Source organism: Microcaecilia unicolor, chromosome 3 (genome assembly GCF_901765095.1).
Source record: "Microcaecilia unicolor chromosome 3, aMicUni1.1, whole genome shotgun sequence".
In the NCBI taxonomy this organism is placed as follows: domain Eukaryota; kingdom Metazoa; phylum Chordata; class Amphibia; order Gymnophiona; family Siphonopidae; genus Microcaecilia; species Microcaecilia unicolor.
Window position 1 is genome coordinate 258,233,219 of NC_044033.1, and position 17,010 is coordinate 258,250,228.

General features: G+C 39.1%; 1 protein-coding gene across 1 annotated transcript in view; it reads right to left on the bottom strand.

The window, feature by feature from the left end:
* The window catches only part of SHPRH (SNF2 histone linker PHD RING helicase), a 331,612-nt gene that overhangs the window by 244,751 nt on the left and 69,851 nt on the right, over nucleotides 1-17,010 (bottom strand). The window contains 1 exon segment of the mRNA XM_030194974.1: nucleotides 10,215-10,901. Coding sequence (XP_030050834.1) covers nucleotides 10,215-10,901 — 687 coding nt within the window.

The following is a 17,010-nucleotide window of genomic DNA, read 5'->3' on the forward strand; positions in this document are numbered from 1 at the left end:
CAGGTGTTGTAAAATGGCCTTAGAACGCAAAGAAAACTCACATAAGGGTACACCAAGGTCACTTTTCACCGCAGTTTAGTAAAAGGACACTTAAATTAAGCTTCAGATACATTTATAATGGACCTTTTTTAATTTGTTTACTTTAACTTGCACCCTAATTACTGATTATTATATCTTGTCCTGATATCATTATGTCATGTTTTATCTATTTTCCACTTCTCATAAATTTCCTTGCACCTTATCTGCAACAATGCTGAAATTCTCACTCTGTTAATATGGTTGCCATGATATATTTTTTTGCACCTTATCTGTTATCTATATTCTGATTTTCTTATTCCATCAATGTAATTGCTGTTGTATTATATTGTAAGCCACATTGAGCCTGCAAATAGTTGGGAAAATGTGGGATATAAATGCAGCAAATAAATAAATAAATCAGGGACACAACAGCACTTACAAATGGGATTTTAGTGCCTCAAAAGGACAAAAAGCAAACTGAAATGAAAAGAAAACAAAACAATGTTCCCTCCAGAAATTTTTGCCATCTAGGTGGGGATGAAGGAGTGCTGCAACAGTGTTATAAAATTTTTTGTTAAGCTAGCCTGGTAGTAAATTCAGCCAGGAGGCGCACATATTCAAAAGGTACTGGGAAGAACTTGGGCCCCGATGATCAATTTCCCCACGCTGTTCCAAACAGCGCTGTACAATTTGTGCTGGAACAGATGATCAAAGCTAATAGCATGGAAATTTATGCTGGTGTAGGGTTTGCCGTAGTAGCAGCGCCCTTGTTTGGCATGCTGCCCACTGAGCATTGTGGAGGAACAGTTAATGCCCTGTTTAGTATGCACTTGCATGCCACTTGTGGTCAGAGCTGGAAAGCTTGTTTCACGTGCTCACCGACTCTGATCATGGGGTGGTAGCAAATGTGGGCACTAGTATGGTGCTAATAGTTCTAGTTCCCACGTTTGCTTCTATCATCAGCCTCTTAGAAAGATTTTAGTCATAGAGATACATAAGAACTGAGACAGACGAAAGGTCCATCAAGCCCAGTATCCTGTTTCCTACAGGGGACAATCCAGGTCACAAATACCTGGCAAGATCCAAAGAGTAAAACAGATTTTATGCTGCTTATCCTAGAAATAAGTAGTAGCATTTTCCCCAAAATTCATCTTAATAATGGCTTATGGACTTTTCTTTTAAGAAATTAGCCAAACTTTTTAAAAACCCTGCTAAGCTAAATGCTTTCACCACACTCTCTAGCAATGAATTCCAGAATTTAATTACATGTTGAGTGAAGAAATATTTTCTTCAATTTGCTTTAAATTTACTACTCAGCAGGTTTCATTGTATTTTTGGAAAGAGTAAACAGGCGATTCACGTCTACCCATTCTACTCCACTCAGTATTTTATAGACTATCATATCTCCCCTCAGATGTCTCTTCTCCAAGCTGAACAGCCCTAGCCTCTTTAGTCTTTCCTCACAGGGAAGTCATCCCAAGCCCTTTATCATTTTTGTCACCTTTCTCTGTACCTTTTTAAATTCCGCTATATCTTTTTCGAGATGCGGTGACCAAACTTGCACACAGTATTTGAGGTGCGGTCGCACCATGGAGCGATACAAAAGCATTATAACATTCTCATTTTTGTTTTCTATTCCTTTCCTAATAATTCCTAACATTCTATTTGCTTTTTTAGCTGCTGCTGCTGTATACTAAGCAGAGGTATTCAACATATCATCAACGACACCTAGATTCTTTTCCTGGACGGTGACTCAATGTGGAACCTTGCATCGTGTAGCTATGAGTTTGGGTTCCTTTTTCCTACATGCATCACTTTGCACTTGCTGATATTAACCGTCATCTGCCATTTGGATGCCCAATCTCCCAGTCTCGCAAGGTCCTCTTGCAATTTTTCACAATCCTCTTGTGATTTAACAACTTTAAATAAATGTGTCATCAGAAAATGCAATTACCTCACTAGGTATTTCCATCTCCAGACCATTTATAAATATATTAAAAAGCAGCAGTCACAGCCAGGGGCGTAGCCAGACATCCAACTTTGGGTGGGCCTGGGCCCAAGATGGGTGGGCAGAAGAACTCCACCTTGTCCCACAAATGATTTGGTCTCTCCCTCTCTCACCTGCATGCCATATGGTCTCTCAAACATTCCCCCTCCCCCGTATACCTTTTAAATAGCAGATTTTCACGTTCAGCGAGCAGCAACAAATACACACTGCTCATGTTGGCCCCACAGCCTTCCCTCCGATACAACTTCCTATTTCCACATAGGTGGGAATACATCAGAAGGAAGGCTGTGGGGCTGGTGCGAGCAGTATGTAACAGTCGCTGCTGGCTGCAGGCAAAGATCTGCTATTTACAACGTATGCAGGAGGAACAGTTGTTGGGAGTTTTCGACTGGTGGGGCTTGGGGATCCGTCAGCCACATCATAGGTGTGCTGCTACTGGGTGGGCCTGAGCCCAAAGTGGGTGGGCCTGAGCCCAAAGTGGGTGGGCCCTTGGCTACGCCACTGGTCACAGCACAGATTCTGAGGAACTCCACTATCTACTCTTCTGTACTGAGAATACTGACCATTCAACCTACTCTCTCTTTTCTAATCTTTCAACCAGTTCTTAATCCACAATAGGACACTACCTCCTATTCCATGACTTTCTAATTTCCTCAGGAGTCATACATGAAGTACTTTGTTAAATGCCTTTTGAAAATCCAGATACATAATATCGGCCGGCTCACCTTTATCCACATGTTTATTCACTCCTTCAAAGAAATGTAGTAGATTGGTGAGGCAAGATTTTCCTCGACTAACTCCATGTTGGCTTTGTCTCATCAATCCAAGCCTATGTATATGCTCAGAAATTTTGTCTTTTTAATAATAGTCTTTATTTTGCCCGACATTGACATCAGGCTCACCAGTCTATAATTTCCCAGATAACCTCTGGAACCTTTTAAAATAATTGGTATTAGATTGGCCACCTTCCAATGTTCTGTTACCGTGCATATTACTAACAATAGCTCTGCAAGTTCATTATTCAGTTCTAATCAGTACTCTGGGATGTATACAATCCGGTCCAGGCGATTTGCTACTCTTTAACCCTTTAGTGTCCAATGTTCCCATATTATTACATTTGTATCCCACATTTTACCACCTATTTGCAGGCTCAATGTGGCTTACATAGTACCATAATGGTGTATGCCAGTTCTGGTATGGCTTATTATGGAACATTGGACACTAAAGGGTTAATTTATCAAACTACACCATTACATCTTCCAGGTTTACAGAGATTTGTTTCAGTTTCTCTGACTCATCAGCACTGAATACTATTTCTGGCAATGATATCTCCCTCACATCTTCCTTAATGAACACTGAAGCAAAGAATTTATTTAGTCTCTCCAGTATGGCCTTGTCTTCGCTGAGTGCCCCTTTTACCCCTCGATCATCTAGCAGTCCAACTGATTCTTTTACTGGCTTTTTGCTGCTAATATACCTTGAAAAAGTTTTTATTATGTGTTTTTGTCTCCAATGCAATCTTCTTTTCAAAGTCTCTCGTTGCCTTCCTTACCAGTGCTTTGAATTTGAGTTTATTTATTTATTTAGTACATTTCTACCCCACATTTACCCACATGAGCAGGCGCAATTCCTGGAGGAGCAGGAGTTGCCATTCCTTATGCTGTTTTATATTATTTTCAGTCCAATCTTTCTTCCATTTTCTGAAGGATGCTCTTTTAGCTCTAATAGCTTCCTTCACCTCACTTTTTAACAATGCTGGCTATTTGGCCTTCCCTCCACCTTTTTTAATACATGGAATATATGAGGTCTGGGTTTCCAAGATGGTAGTTTTGAAAAACATCCACACCTGATGTAAACTTTTGACCCTTGCAGCTGATCTAATTTTTTTTACCATTCTCTTCAATTTATCAGTTTCCTTTTTGAAAGTTAAATGCTAACCTATTGAATTTCCTATGTGTACCTACTTCAGATATTATATCAAATCTAATCACATTATGATCACTCTTATCAAGTGACCACAGCACCACTACCTTCTATATCAGATCATGCGCTCCACTAAGGTCTAGGTCTAGTATTGTTTCCCCTCTTGTTGGTTCCTGATCCAGCTGCTCCATAATGCAGTCATTGATTTAATCTAGGAAGTTTACCTCCCTAGATGCCCTGAAGTTACATTTATCCAATCAATATTCGGATAATCTAAAAAGCCCATTACTATTGTGTTACCCAGTTTGTTAGCCTCCCTAATTTCTGATATCATTTCTGCATCTGTCTGTTCATCCTGGCCAAGTGGACAGTAGTACATTCCTATCACGATCCTTTTCCCCTTTTACATATGGAATTTTTATCCGTAGGGATTCCAAGATGTGTTTTGGTTCTGCAGAGTTTTTAGTCTATTCAAGGCGCTCTTTAACATATAATGATATCCCCCCTGCATCAATTTGGTCCACCCTATCAGTACGATATAATTTGTATCCTGGTATAACGGTGTCCCATTGGTTATCTTCCTTTTGTTGGGGTCTGCTTATGATTATCACACATTAGACAATCACTCCCATGAGAGCTTACCCCAACTGACTACTGCTGGAACACACACGTTCTTGAGTTTCTTTCTTACACTAATAAAACAAATAATACTTACTTAGAAGTGAAATAAAAAGAAATGTTTATTCTGGAAACAAGTAAATAGTAGCTCAAACAGAGGCTATTGCAAGTCTGAAACGCAGAAAAGAAATGATTACAGAGACCCCCTTGTCTCCAAGCCAGTTCACTGCCCTGGGAACAAGGAAGCCCCTGCCTCTACATAGATTTCCCTCATTTTTATACAATTTGATTTAGTACATGTTATACAATAAGCAGGAAATCAATCATCATCTTAGCACATCCCACTAACCAATCATCTCAACCATTCCAACACATATGACTTCTATCCTATCAATTTTCAGTCCATACCCTAATTCCTAGAATAGCCGTTACGCCTCCTCACCTGACCCTGAGTCACAAAGTTATGCTATCTTCACCCACCATCTGACCTTTATGATTAACGAACTGTCTGAATAAAGGACCGCTCCAGTTTCTTTAAAATATTATATTCTTTTTCATAGGGTATCAATGCTATAAAGTAATATCACATAAAGTATAAGTTTAAGCAGAATAATATACTCATAAGAAGAACTTCACCTTAATGAATATACTTTTTTTTCTGTTATTCCTTAAAAACATATAATAGAATCAGTAAACTGTTTGTACAGTGCCATGCCTTGGGTCACAACTCTTACATAAGCCACATCAGCAGAAATACATGAATACACAGCTTCCTTTCACATCCTGTTTTTCCCTCTCCATAGTCATAAGCAGATTTTTATAACAGTCTCTAAACACCACCTGCACTCTGGTGCAAAAGTCCCACTTCCCAATTTCCCCTCCCATGACTGCCCAACTTGTCACACTTTGGTGCATAAACATGCTTAGACCCAGTCTGATAAGGGAAGTGTGAGAGCTGTAGATATTTTAGGTTATTTCACAATTATACCCTTCAGCCTGTGAGCCAGAGCTGAAAACAGCACCCAGAATAGTTATTGGGGGGGGGGGAAGGGGGAGAGATAAATGAATCTTACAGGTAATCCTTGTTTCATTATTCAGAAGAGAGTTCTGAACATACAAATATAAGGGCCCGAGCGCCCCTAAAGCTTCCCACACTTCCCCAGGTTCTACAGATGCCTATTTATTTATTTATTTATTCAGCCTGTCCTCCCTATTAAGCCCAGAACAGGTTATAAAAACAACACACACAATCAATGATAAAAAACAGGACAAAATACTAACACAAAACTACAAAACTATTTAAAAATCCATAACACATAAAAATAGTTATCAACTAAAAATGAAAAAATAAGCTTAACTACAGAATAAAATTGACCAAAAACTACAGTTTTGATGGTCTCCGTAAAACCCAATAAAAATTTTTTTGTTACATTTGTACCCCGCGCTTTCCCACTCATGGCAGGCTCAATGCGGCTTATATGGGGCAATGGAGGGTTAAGTGACTTGCCCAGAGTCACAAGGAGCTGCCTGTGCCGGAAGTGGGAATCAAACTCAGTTCCTCAGTTCCCCAGGACCAAAGTCCACCACCCTAACCACTAGGCCAAAAGAAGGAAGCTTATTTCACAGAGAGAATAAGAATAAGCACAGGAATGTACATACATTCAAGATGACAAGACTTAAGTGACAGAAGGGCAAAAAGCTTCTCCTTGAGAATGCAATAGACAAACTGGACCATATTTAAAAACCTTCCTCAAAAAGTAGCCTGGTGCCATCTCATGGAAACTTTTAAAACTAAGAACCAACAACTTGAATTTACATCATTTCTCAACTAGTAGCCAGTGTAAAGTAGTAAAAATTGGTGTAATATGATCTTAATATACTGAGTTTGTGAATAGCCAGGCAGCTGCACTCTATACCTGCTGCAATCGCTTTAAACTCTTCGAAGGTAAGCTCTGAAACTGAGCATTACAATAGTCAATCCGTGATAAAATATAAGCATACACTAGCTTTGCCAAATCAGACTGAGAAAAGTAACAGCAAATTTTTGTAAGTTGATGTAAATGGGAAACAACACATACTAACAATACGACAAAAATGGCTGTCAAAAGTCAAACCAGAATCCAAATCTACTCCTAAACTAGACTTGATCTTTTGCGGCAAGAACCACCCCATCTTATGACAGACTCCAGCACAGGTTTGTACAAGTATCTTTCCAAGATTATTCCATGCAAGTAGCATCCCAGCGCAAAGCTTCAGTCCTATATGCTCTAAGTTATTTCAACTTAATATTCACTTTGCGCTGTTATACCCTGATGAACTTCGAGTTGCCTATAATGGAACCATGCAGATTTATGACACTGTAGAGGAGGCAGAGGGACTACTCGAGTGTATTTAAGCAGGAGAAGGGGGCTCGTCCACTCCCCACCGCTGATTTTTTCCAACTTGGCTTGATTTATACCTAACTGATTGATTCAGAGAGATTCTGGTCCCTTCTACATGTGACTCTTGTCTCTTTGCGGAGATAAGATTTTTTTTTTTTTTTTTTGGTGACTACATCGGACTCACATTGACTCTCGATTTCCCATGACCAACCAGATTGCTTTTGGAAGCGCCACCAAACTGCAACTTTATTGTACTTCTTCATCACTTCATGGTGGAGCGTGCTGGATTTTGCTCAGGCTGGGTGCATCTTTCCCCCAAAGAAACGACTTGTTGACTTTCTATAGAGCAGAAGTACTTTTATTATTTGCTACTATTACTCCCATTTCTTCTCCCCCCTCCTTTTTTTTTTTAAATTATTGTGAGTAGACTGATTCACTTTCTTCTGACTATACAAGGAGATGGTTCACACTTTGAATTATAGAGAGCTTATGGGTTATTTGAAGCTGCTAGTGTATTTTCAGATGCTCTGTTCAGTTATTTTCTTTTTTAAGGCACATGGGTCAGCTTATACAGGACCAACGATTCTGACATCATATTGGGAGCCCTAATAGGGTCTTATACTGGGCTCGCCTAGAAGGTCACTGAGCCTCTATGTATAATGTTTTAAAGGTCCTACTGAGGTTACTGCTTTGGGGGGTTTTTTTTTGGTATCTTCTCTTTCCTTGAGAGTCATGGGCCAGTGTATACAGAGGCTCTGATGAATATGATGTCACATATGAGTACTCATGGGGTATTATGCTATATACATCTCAGGAGGATGGTGGGAGTCTGTGTTTCTCCCTTCAGCCTCCACCGACGTCTATCTCCTTCTTTCTGGTCAGAGGAGGGCGGGCACAGAAAGAAGGAGATAGACGTCGGTGGAGGCTGAAGGGAGCGACGATCTGCTGTTTCATCCCGTGCAGCACCTTCACACACAGGTGAGAGGCGCTGCACGGCCGGTAAAGCGGAGGGGAGGGGTCCATTGGGGGGGGGGAACGGCGGTGATGAATTCTGGGGGCGGGGCAAGGGGTGGAGGATGGCGGGAGGCGGAGCAGTGTTGGGAAAAGAAGATCGAGACAGGAAGGGAGGGGGGCCTGGCTGCAAAAGTTTAGATTTTTATTTTCAGTTTTTAATTTAGTAAAGGGCGGAAGCGGGGAACAGCGCCGATCTCGGAGGGGGGGGGGGGGGCACAGCCGTCCATACAGGACGCTTCTGACGAGCGCCTTTGCCCCCTCCCGATCCTTTTTTGAGGTACGTTTACTTTTGTACTGATGCAGGGGGAAGCGGGGAGCCACGTGTTTGTAGTTTTTTTTTTGTTGTTGTTGTTGTTCTGATGTTTGTGGCATGTGCAGAGCAGCCAGCATAACGCTTGGCTGCTCTGAGCATGATCTAGGGGCCGATTACCGACGGGGATTACGAATCTTTTGATACATTGTACTTTTCAATACCGCACCGAACATGTGCGACTTGTTTTTTTGGTGCATGCTTCGTTTTTTCCAATTCGTTAGGGAGTTTAACGTTTTTGAATTTTTTATGTTTGGTTGATGCATCTAGCCCACAGAGAATAACGTATTCACTCCACCTTTTATACGTCTTAACTTTATTTAGAGTCTTATTTATCTGTTAGTTGTTTCTTTTATTTTCTGAAATATATATGTATTGATTTTAAGTTGTTTATGGCTGAATATTTGATATTTGATCTTTTTGTTTTAAATTATGTTATGGATGTTTTAAAGTTATGATGCGCTGTATTTTTATATACGTATATGATTCACAATGTTAATTTTATATCTTCTATAATTTATTTTATAGATCTTTTACATAAATCATTTTTCTCAATGTATATTTATATATGATGATTTGATTTATATGTTTTTATTGTTTTATTTTATAGTTTTACCCTGACGCAGCCTGAGGGCGAAACGTGGCCACGTCAGGTATTGTTTTATTTACCTCTGGGTTTTGTTTCAATAAACTTGGTTTTATATATTTTTATCTGCCTTTGTATTTTCCACAAAAGAATAAAACCTTACAAATACAAATGAACTTGCCTGGGTAATGATATTTTTTCTTAAATTTGTATATTATTAAATTATAATTATTCTTTTCCCTGAAGTGGATTGTATTTCTGAATCAAGTGGATGCTTGTAAAATAATCTTTAACTGATAAAAATAAAGTTAAAAAAAAATTTTCAGTTTCAGGTACGACACAAACTGGTCCAAAATCCTTTTTCTACCTAGTTTGGTTTCCACCAAAAGGTTAAATTTTTGGCATGTTTTCGGTTTCGGTCAAAAAAATGACCACATGCTTTCAGGGGAAAGTCAGAACTTTGTCTGTCCCATTTGTCTCCCTCCCTCCACCTTCCCTCCCGAACAGGAGTTGCCCTTCCTCCCAAAGTCCCGCGAGTGCCTTCATATAATCCCTAGTAGTCTAAGGGTGTTAGTTGAGACAGTAGTGATCCCCAGCTACTCCTGTCCATTCTGGCTCTACTCTCAAAATGGATGCTGAGTCTAGGTCATCGTTCTTGACCTGACTACACCACCAGGAATTGTAGGTAGTCTGGGGGGGGGGGGGGGGCACTCCTCTTTGTATTTTTTTTTCTACTGCAATTGGCAATAATGAAGTTATGATCTTGCACATAGTTTATATGCTAAATACAGTGCTCTAAATTAACGTTTTTGATAGAAAATTTTAGAAGGAATTAAATCTGTAAATTTGGGATAATAAGCTCCTTACAAATCAGCTGTCAATCCAATTATAGTGCAAACTCAGCCACTGTAAAACCACTGTAACTTTTAGTTTCAGTTTTCATGTGTTCCATGTGTGTGGAGGCTATTTTGCTTGGAGGTAAAATACAGTCATTCATTACTTAAATTGTTATATTCTGGCTTGGATGCTATGGGTTTAGCAGAGGGATGTAGTCTGTAAGCTCTGACAAACCCAAGCGGCCCTCACTGGTTCACAGTCACACAAACAAACTTAAGTTCTTGGTTTCAGTTTTGGCTGAAACTAGGTGATGAGTTTCGGCAGTTTCGGTTTCGACCAAAAGCTATCAGACAGTTTCGGTGACAGTTTTAGTTTCAGCCAAAACTGAAAAAAAGCAATTTTGGTCAGCCTCTACGTATAGCCCCAATCTTTGTGGAAGCAAGTATGCTATGTTTTGGTAACAGACTAATGAGGGGGAACAGGCTATTTTCATTTTTTAAAATCTTAAAAGCTTCTCACCAGTACCCGAAGAGATGAAGACCTCACATGCCTATTAATCTCATCCACCCATTGGTGGCAGATGGAACTTGGAGAGATGATCAATGTTGCCCCTGTGGAAACTGGCTTCATGGCCACAAGGCAATGTGGGCAATAAAAGGGTTTGACCTTCAGATTCTCTTCCTTATAGTTCACACATTCCGCATGCTGCCACAGGTGACACTTTAAGCACTGCACACGGGCTTTGCAGTCCATCAGACCCAGCTCACCGCAGATGCATTCAAAGCGATATTCAGAAGTATTAAAGGGGAAAATGGAACTGGGCTTCACGAGGCATTCCTGAGAACATGATAGTTGGGTCTTTGCAGTGTCATCTACTTTCATTTCAGCATCAGCCACATTTTGTGCAAAATCTATCATGGGTTGATTCAGGCTGCCACAGGAAGAGGGGAGAGTGTTTTCTAGCAAGTCCACAGAGTCTACACATTTTGTTCTATTATGGAGCTCTTCATCAATTTCTTTTCTAGCGTTATTTTCAGCTTCTTTACTGTTATGACTGTTGGTCATGCAATAGTCATGGTCCTCCACTGTGATGTCCTTGTGCTGGGCTACTTCAGGGACATTTTCCAAAGAAGCATCACCACTATCGGAGTCTTTGTGTTCATCACAATTACTTTTTCCACAAGTCTTTGCTGACTTCCTTGACATCTGTGAAAACATAACTTAATTGGAATCAAAACAGCCTTTTTTTTATTAAAAGTCTGTGTACATAAAAAAAAACTTTAAACTAGGGCCTGACTCTGTGCTAGCAGTAAGAAATTAACAAAATGGGGGGGGGGGGGGGGGGGGTCTTATCTGTTAAGGGAAAAATTGGACGTTGCTCATAAGTCAATAAATGAATTCATTTTTGTTTTCTCATTTCTCTAGCAGCTGAAATACAAAATGCCACAGTTTACTATTATTTTGGGGCTGTGAAATTTCATAGCCCATACCTGGTAATGAAACAAAAGCCTGGAGATTGTATATCATAGTACTTTTGTCATTTACCAAACCCTATTTTACACTTTCTCCTTTGATGTACTGCAACCTACACTTTAATACATCAATTGCCAATCTTCATAGAATTCATCAAGTAAAGAAGGAAAAAAAAACTACTGTACCAGTGTTTCACATCCTTATATCATTCAACAGCAGCTTTCTCACAAGTATTTTATACTTACTATTATAATAAAAATGTGAATTCACCTAGGTACAAAAGAAATGAAAATATAGGGGCAGACATGATAGTTTAAAAAACAGGAAAGTTTATTAACAAATAAATTGATTCAAAGGAATGCCTGACATGGCCATGTTTCGCCCAGCGAGGGCTGCTTCAGGAGCTAAAACGTACTATTAGAACAAACAAAACCAATATATGAATAAGACCATACTGAACTATAAAATCATGTAATTAAAAAGCATAGTAAACTAACTAATACTAGAAATCAGCATAAAGACAATCAGTAACAGTTAAATACGTAAATAAGTAAATAAATGTCATAAAAATGCAGGATTCAAATAAATGTGCAAAGTGAAATGATACACTAATAAACAATAAAATGTATGCGGGAACCCAAACAAGTTACATACCCTTATCGTGTTAGCAATTCACATCACCACAAGCTTAACATCTTAACAGAGTTGAAACTTTAGCAACAACTTACATATTCAAACTTGGTGTTCTTCCTTCTCGCTGGTTTAGTGATCCCGGTGTCTAAACATAGCACCCATATTTAAAAGGACACTAATCCAATGAGAATTGCATCACTGGAATTCATTTCAAAAACTTAAAAAAAAAAAACCCTCCAAGAACTTCCCCAGTATCATGGCGCTTAACATCTTTACGGTATTTCAAAATTTAAAACAATAATAGTATTCTTCTTTCTCGCTGGTTCAATACTACCGGTATCCTAAACATAGCGCCCATATTTAAAAGGACGCTTGTTCAATCATGACGTCAGCTGTCACAGGGAAGATGCTCAATTTTTAAAGAAATACTGCCCATTGTATTGCTGTGTTCAAAGCATTAGTTTCCAAAGCTTGTAATTTGAATATCCACTGTGATTCAAGCTGAAGAAGACACCATCGCCTGATCACCACCTCTTGGGTTAATCTTGACTTTGTCAATCACAAAACAACGAAACTGAACACTCATGTTTGGTGAGATTGCAATGCGCTACCAATGGAGATCCTATTTGTGACCTCGAGTATATTTTAAATGTGGAGGATGCAGCACATGTAAAATCACTATTGAATGTGAAGAATTCACAAATCCTATTGATCAACAAAAATATGTCATCAGATCCAGGACGAATTGTTTTTCGGACTTTGTGGTATATATTTTACAATGCCTTTGTAATAAAATACATGTTGGAAAAACTACATGAAGATTACATACTAGACTGTTAGAACATAAATCCTGCATCAAGAGCTCACAAATAGGATCTCCATTGGTAGAGCATTGCAATCTCACCATACATGAGTTTGTACCTCAACAAGCACCCAAGAATGCAAAGAATTCCTACAATTATGGGATCTTCACGTACCAAACGCACAACCAACACACACTAAAGGACGCACACTAGGCATTATCACATATAAATTCGATCCAGACTTAAATCTTAAACTAGTAGATACAAAATGGATACCCACACCGTGGTCAGACCACTACAAAGCATACATCTCCCTCCAATGGCGAACGAAAACCACAATTAAAAAACAAGCATGAACAACCTACACCACGAGAGGAAAAATAGACCCAGTAATATTCTGGCAACAAATCTACTATAACGGATGGGCAACAAAGGCAGACACAACCCAATTCCTCCTAGAATGGTTCGATAGATGCAGAACAATATTAGACAACATTGCCCCAACTCAAACCAGAACCTCGCACAGAAAGAACTCAATACCATGGTTCAACGAGGAACTGAAAAAACTCAAAACACAAGTTAGGAAATTAGAACGTACGTGGAATAAAAAGAAAGACAATCCCACACTTAACGCTTGGAAACAACTCCGAAGAAAATATAAATACACCATAAGACAAATCAAAAGACTATACTACAAAACTGAAATTGGACCAAACTACAAGGACATACACAAACTCATCCAACTCGTGAACAAACTACTAGACACCACACCAGTCACGAACAACAGCAAAGACACACCAGGAGCTGACAACCTCGCGAAGTACTTCAAAGAGAAAATCGAACAACTGCGACTTAAAATACCTGTCAGCCGCATCGAATACGCTACACTCCTAGATTGTCTAGACCCAGACCCTGGAGTATACCCAGCAGATAGGACTTGGACTGAATTTGAGATACTATCGGAAGATCTCATCTCCCAAACGCTTAAAAGATTCGCCAAATCTCATTGCAAACTAGATATATGCCCAAATAACCTTATGAAATCGGCCCCTCAACAATTTATAACAGACCTAACGATACACGTGAATTTTATGCTACAACATGGACTCTTCCCAAAGGAGAAAGGAAACATTCTACTCACCCCCATACCCAAAGACGCAAAGAAAAATGCGAGTGAATTAACCAACTATAGATCAGTAGCATCCATTCCCTTAATAACCAAAATAACAGAAGGGATGGTGACCAAACAACTCACAAACTATCTAAACAAGTTCTCAATACTACACGACTCCCAGTCAGGATTTCGTTCTAATCACAGTACTGAAACAGTACTAGGTACGCTCATGACTAAATTCAAACAAATGATTGCAACCGGCAAGAACATACTACTTCTACAATTCGACATGTCAAGTGCCTTCGACATGGTTGATCATAGAATTCTACTACACATCCTTGAATACTTCGGTATTGGAGGCAATGTTCTTAATTGGTTTAAGGGATTCCTAACCACACGCTCATATCAAGTGACATCAAACTCGATTACATCAGCCACATGGACACCTGAATGTGGAGTTCCACAGGGATCCCCCCTTTCACCGACCATACTCAACCTAATGATGATACCCTTGGCCAAACTACTATCAAACCAAAACCTCAACCCATACATATATGCTGATGATGTAACGATCTACATCCCATTCAAACAAGACCAAAAAGAAATTTCCAATGAAATCAACCAAAGTCTACATATCATGCACTCCTGGGCAGATGCATTTCAATTGAAACTTAATGCAGAAAAAACCCAATGCCTAATACTCACCTCTCAACACAATACGAACAATTTTATCACCATCAACACACCAAAACTAAATCTACCAATTTCGGAAACCCTAAAAATTCTTGGAGTTACCATTGATCGGCACCTAACACTTGAGAATCATGCGAAAAACACAATCAAAAAGATGTTCCACTCAATGTGGAAATTAAAAAGATTAAGACCATTCTTCCATAATCTGGTACAATCATTAGTACTCAGTCATCTAGACTACTGCAACTCACTCTACGCTGGCTGCAAAGAGCAAATACTCAAAAAACTCCAAACAGCCCAGAACACAGCAGCCAGACTCATATTTGGAAAATCAAAATACGAAAGTGCAAAATCCCTCCACATCACGTTCAAAGTATGCACCCTAGTTCACAAAATCATCTATGGCGATGCCCCAGCCTATATGTCAGACCTGATAGACCTACCACCCAGGAATGCTAAAAAATCAACTCGCATATTCCTTAATCTTCATTTCCCCAATTGCAAAGGTTTAAAATACAAACTAATGTACGCATCAACCTTTTCCTATATGAGCACGCAATTCTGGAACGCGCTGCCACGCAACCTAAAAGCGATCTATGAACTGACCAACTTCCGCAAACTACTGAAGACCCATCTCTTTGACAAGATATACCACAAAGATCAACACATGTGAAACTCCCCACATATATCCAGAAATGTTTAATAATGCCTTCTGTTATATTACTATCATGTATTCCATTACCATGCAACCCAAAATCCTTCTGTAATACCAAATGTCGATTCTCTTCTTATTTCCACTATCCATGATGTATTGTAAGCCACATTGAGCCTGCAAAGAGGTGGGAAAATGTGGGATACAAATGCAATAAATAAATAAATTAATTAATTGACTGATTGATTTTTAGATTTCAGGAGTATGGCACGTAACATTCCTTGATAAACCCCGAAGATTCAGATGGCGAAACGGGACCCCATCAGATGTGGATTTAGAAGATAAGTGCTATACATTTTAAATATAAAAGCAAAAAAATAAAGAGTAGTAACCATAACGAAGAAGAGAAATAAAACAATGCAAGCGCTGGAGGTTTTTTGTAGCGATGAAGACTTGTGGTTCTGGTAAGTCAAAGTGAAAAGTAAATCTTGACTACAGACATACAGAGGCTTTTTCCTCCGAAGTACACTGCTTCCTTCTTAGTAGTTTGAGAGTTGCATAAAGAGGTTGCAGCTCATTTAGCACAGTGTCATAACCACACTAATGTATAGAAAGTGATTCTTTATTTACGAGTGGTTGAGTTCTTTATGTTTAGAAGAGATCTTTAAAATAAAAAAAACATACAAAAAAAAACAATCATTTAAAAAAAAATGATATATTCATAAAGGCGTAACCTTGGCTTTCAAAATGATACCAAAAAATCCAAAGTTGGAACATATAAAAAAATCCAATTAAAACTGCTTTAAATGCACAGTATGCCCATGCAGCTTACAGTACTCATGATGAGACTGAGCACTTATTAAAAAGTCAATAGAAGTAAAATAAACCAAAGCCATAAGGATAAAAAGACTCTGTACTGGTAGAACCATTGAGATAAATATCTGAAATCATCATATTTCTTCAACTGGATACAGTTAGTACGTATGATCAAGTGCCCATTATATAACTACAGACAAAAAACTAATTCTTGGTTTAGATTCTTTGGGTGCACAGTATAGAATCTGAAAATCATCCTTTGTTCAAACTTTAACAGGACAGCATCCAGTTTGCTCTCGCCCCAGTTTAATTTGGGCTTAGTCAGGACCAGGAGCCTGTAGTCCTCAAAAGAATGGTTCAAACATAACGAGTGTTGCACCAGAGGTTTCTCTGATGTTCTGCATTTAATTGCACTTTTATGCTCAATCAGTCTTTTAGTAGTCTTATGCTTTTTCCAACACAAACAAGTCCACATGGGCAAATTCCCTGTATAGAATGTCAGCACTTTTACAGTTTGAAAATTGTCTTAGTTCGAACACTTCACCAGACTCACCCCCATACCCAAAGATGCAAAGAAAAGTGCCAGTGAACTAACCAACTACAGACCAGTAGCATCCATTCCCTTAATAACCAAACTAACAGAAGGATTGCTGACCAAACAACTCACAAACTATTTAAATAAATTCTCAATACTCCACGACTCTCAGTCAGGATTTCGATCTAACCACAGTACTGAAACAGTACTAGTTACCCTCATGACCAAATTCAAACAAATGATTGCATCTGGAAAGAACATACTTCTTCTCCAATTCGATATGTCAAGCGCTTTCAACATGGTTGATCATGGAATACTACTACACATCCTTGACTACTTTGGAATTGGAGGTAACGTTCTAAACTGGTTTAAGGGATTCCTAACCACATGATCATACCAAGTGACAACTAACTTGACTACCTCAGCCCCATGGATACCAGAATGCGGAGTCCCACAGGGATCTCTCCCCTTTCGCCGACTCTATTCAACTTAATGATGATACCCCTTGGCTAAGCTATTATCAGACCAAAACCTCAACCCATACATATACACAGATGATGTAACGATCTACATCCCATTCAATCAAGATCTAACGG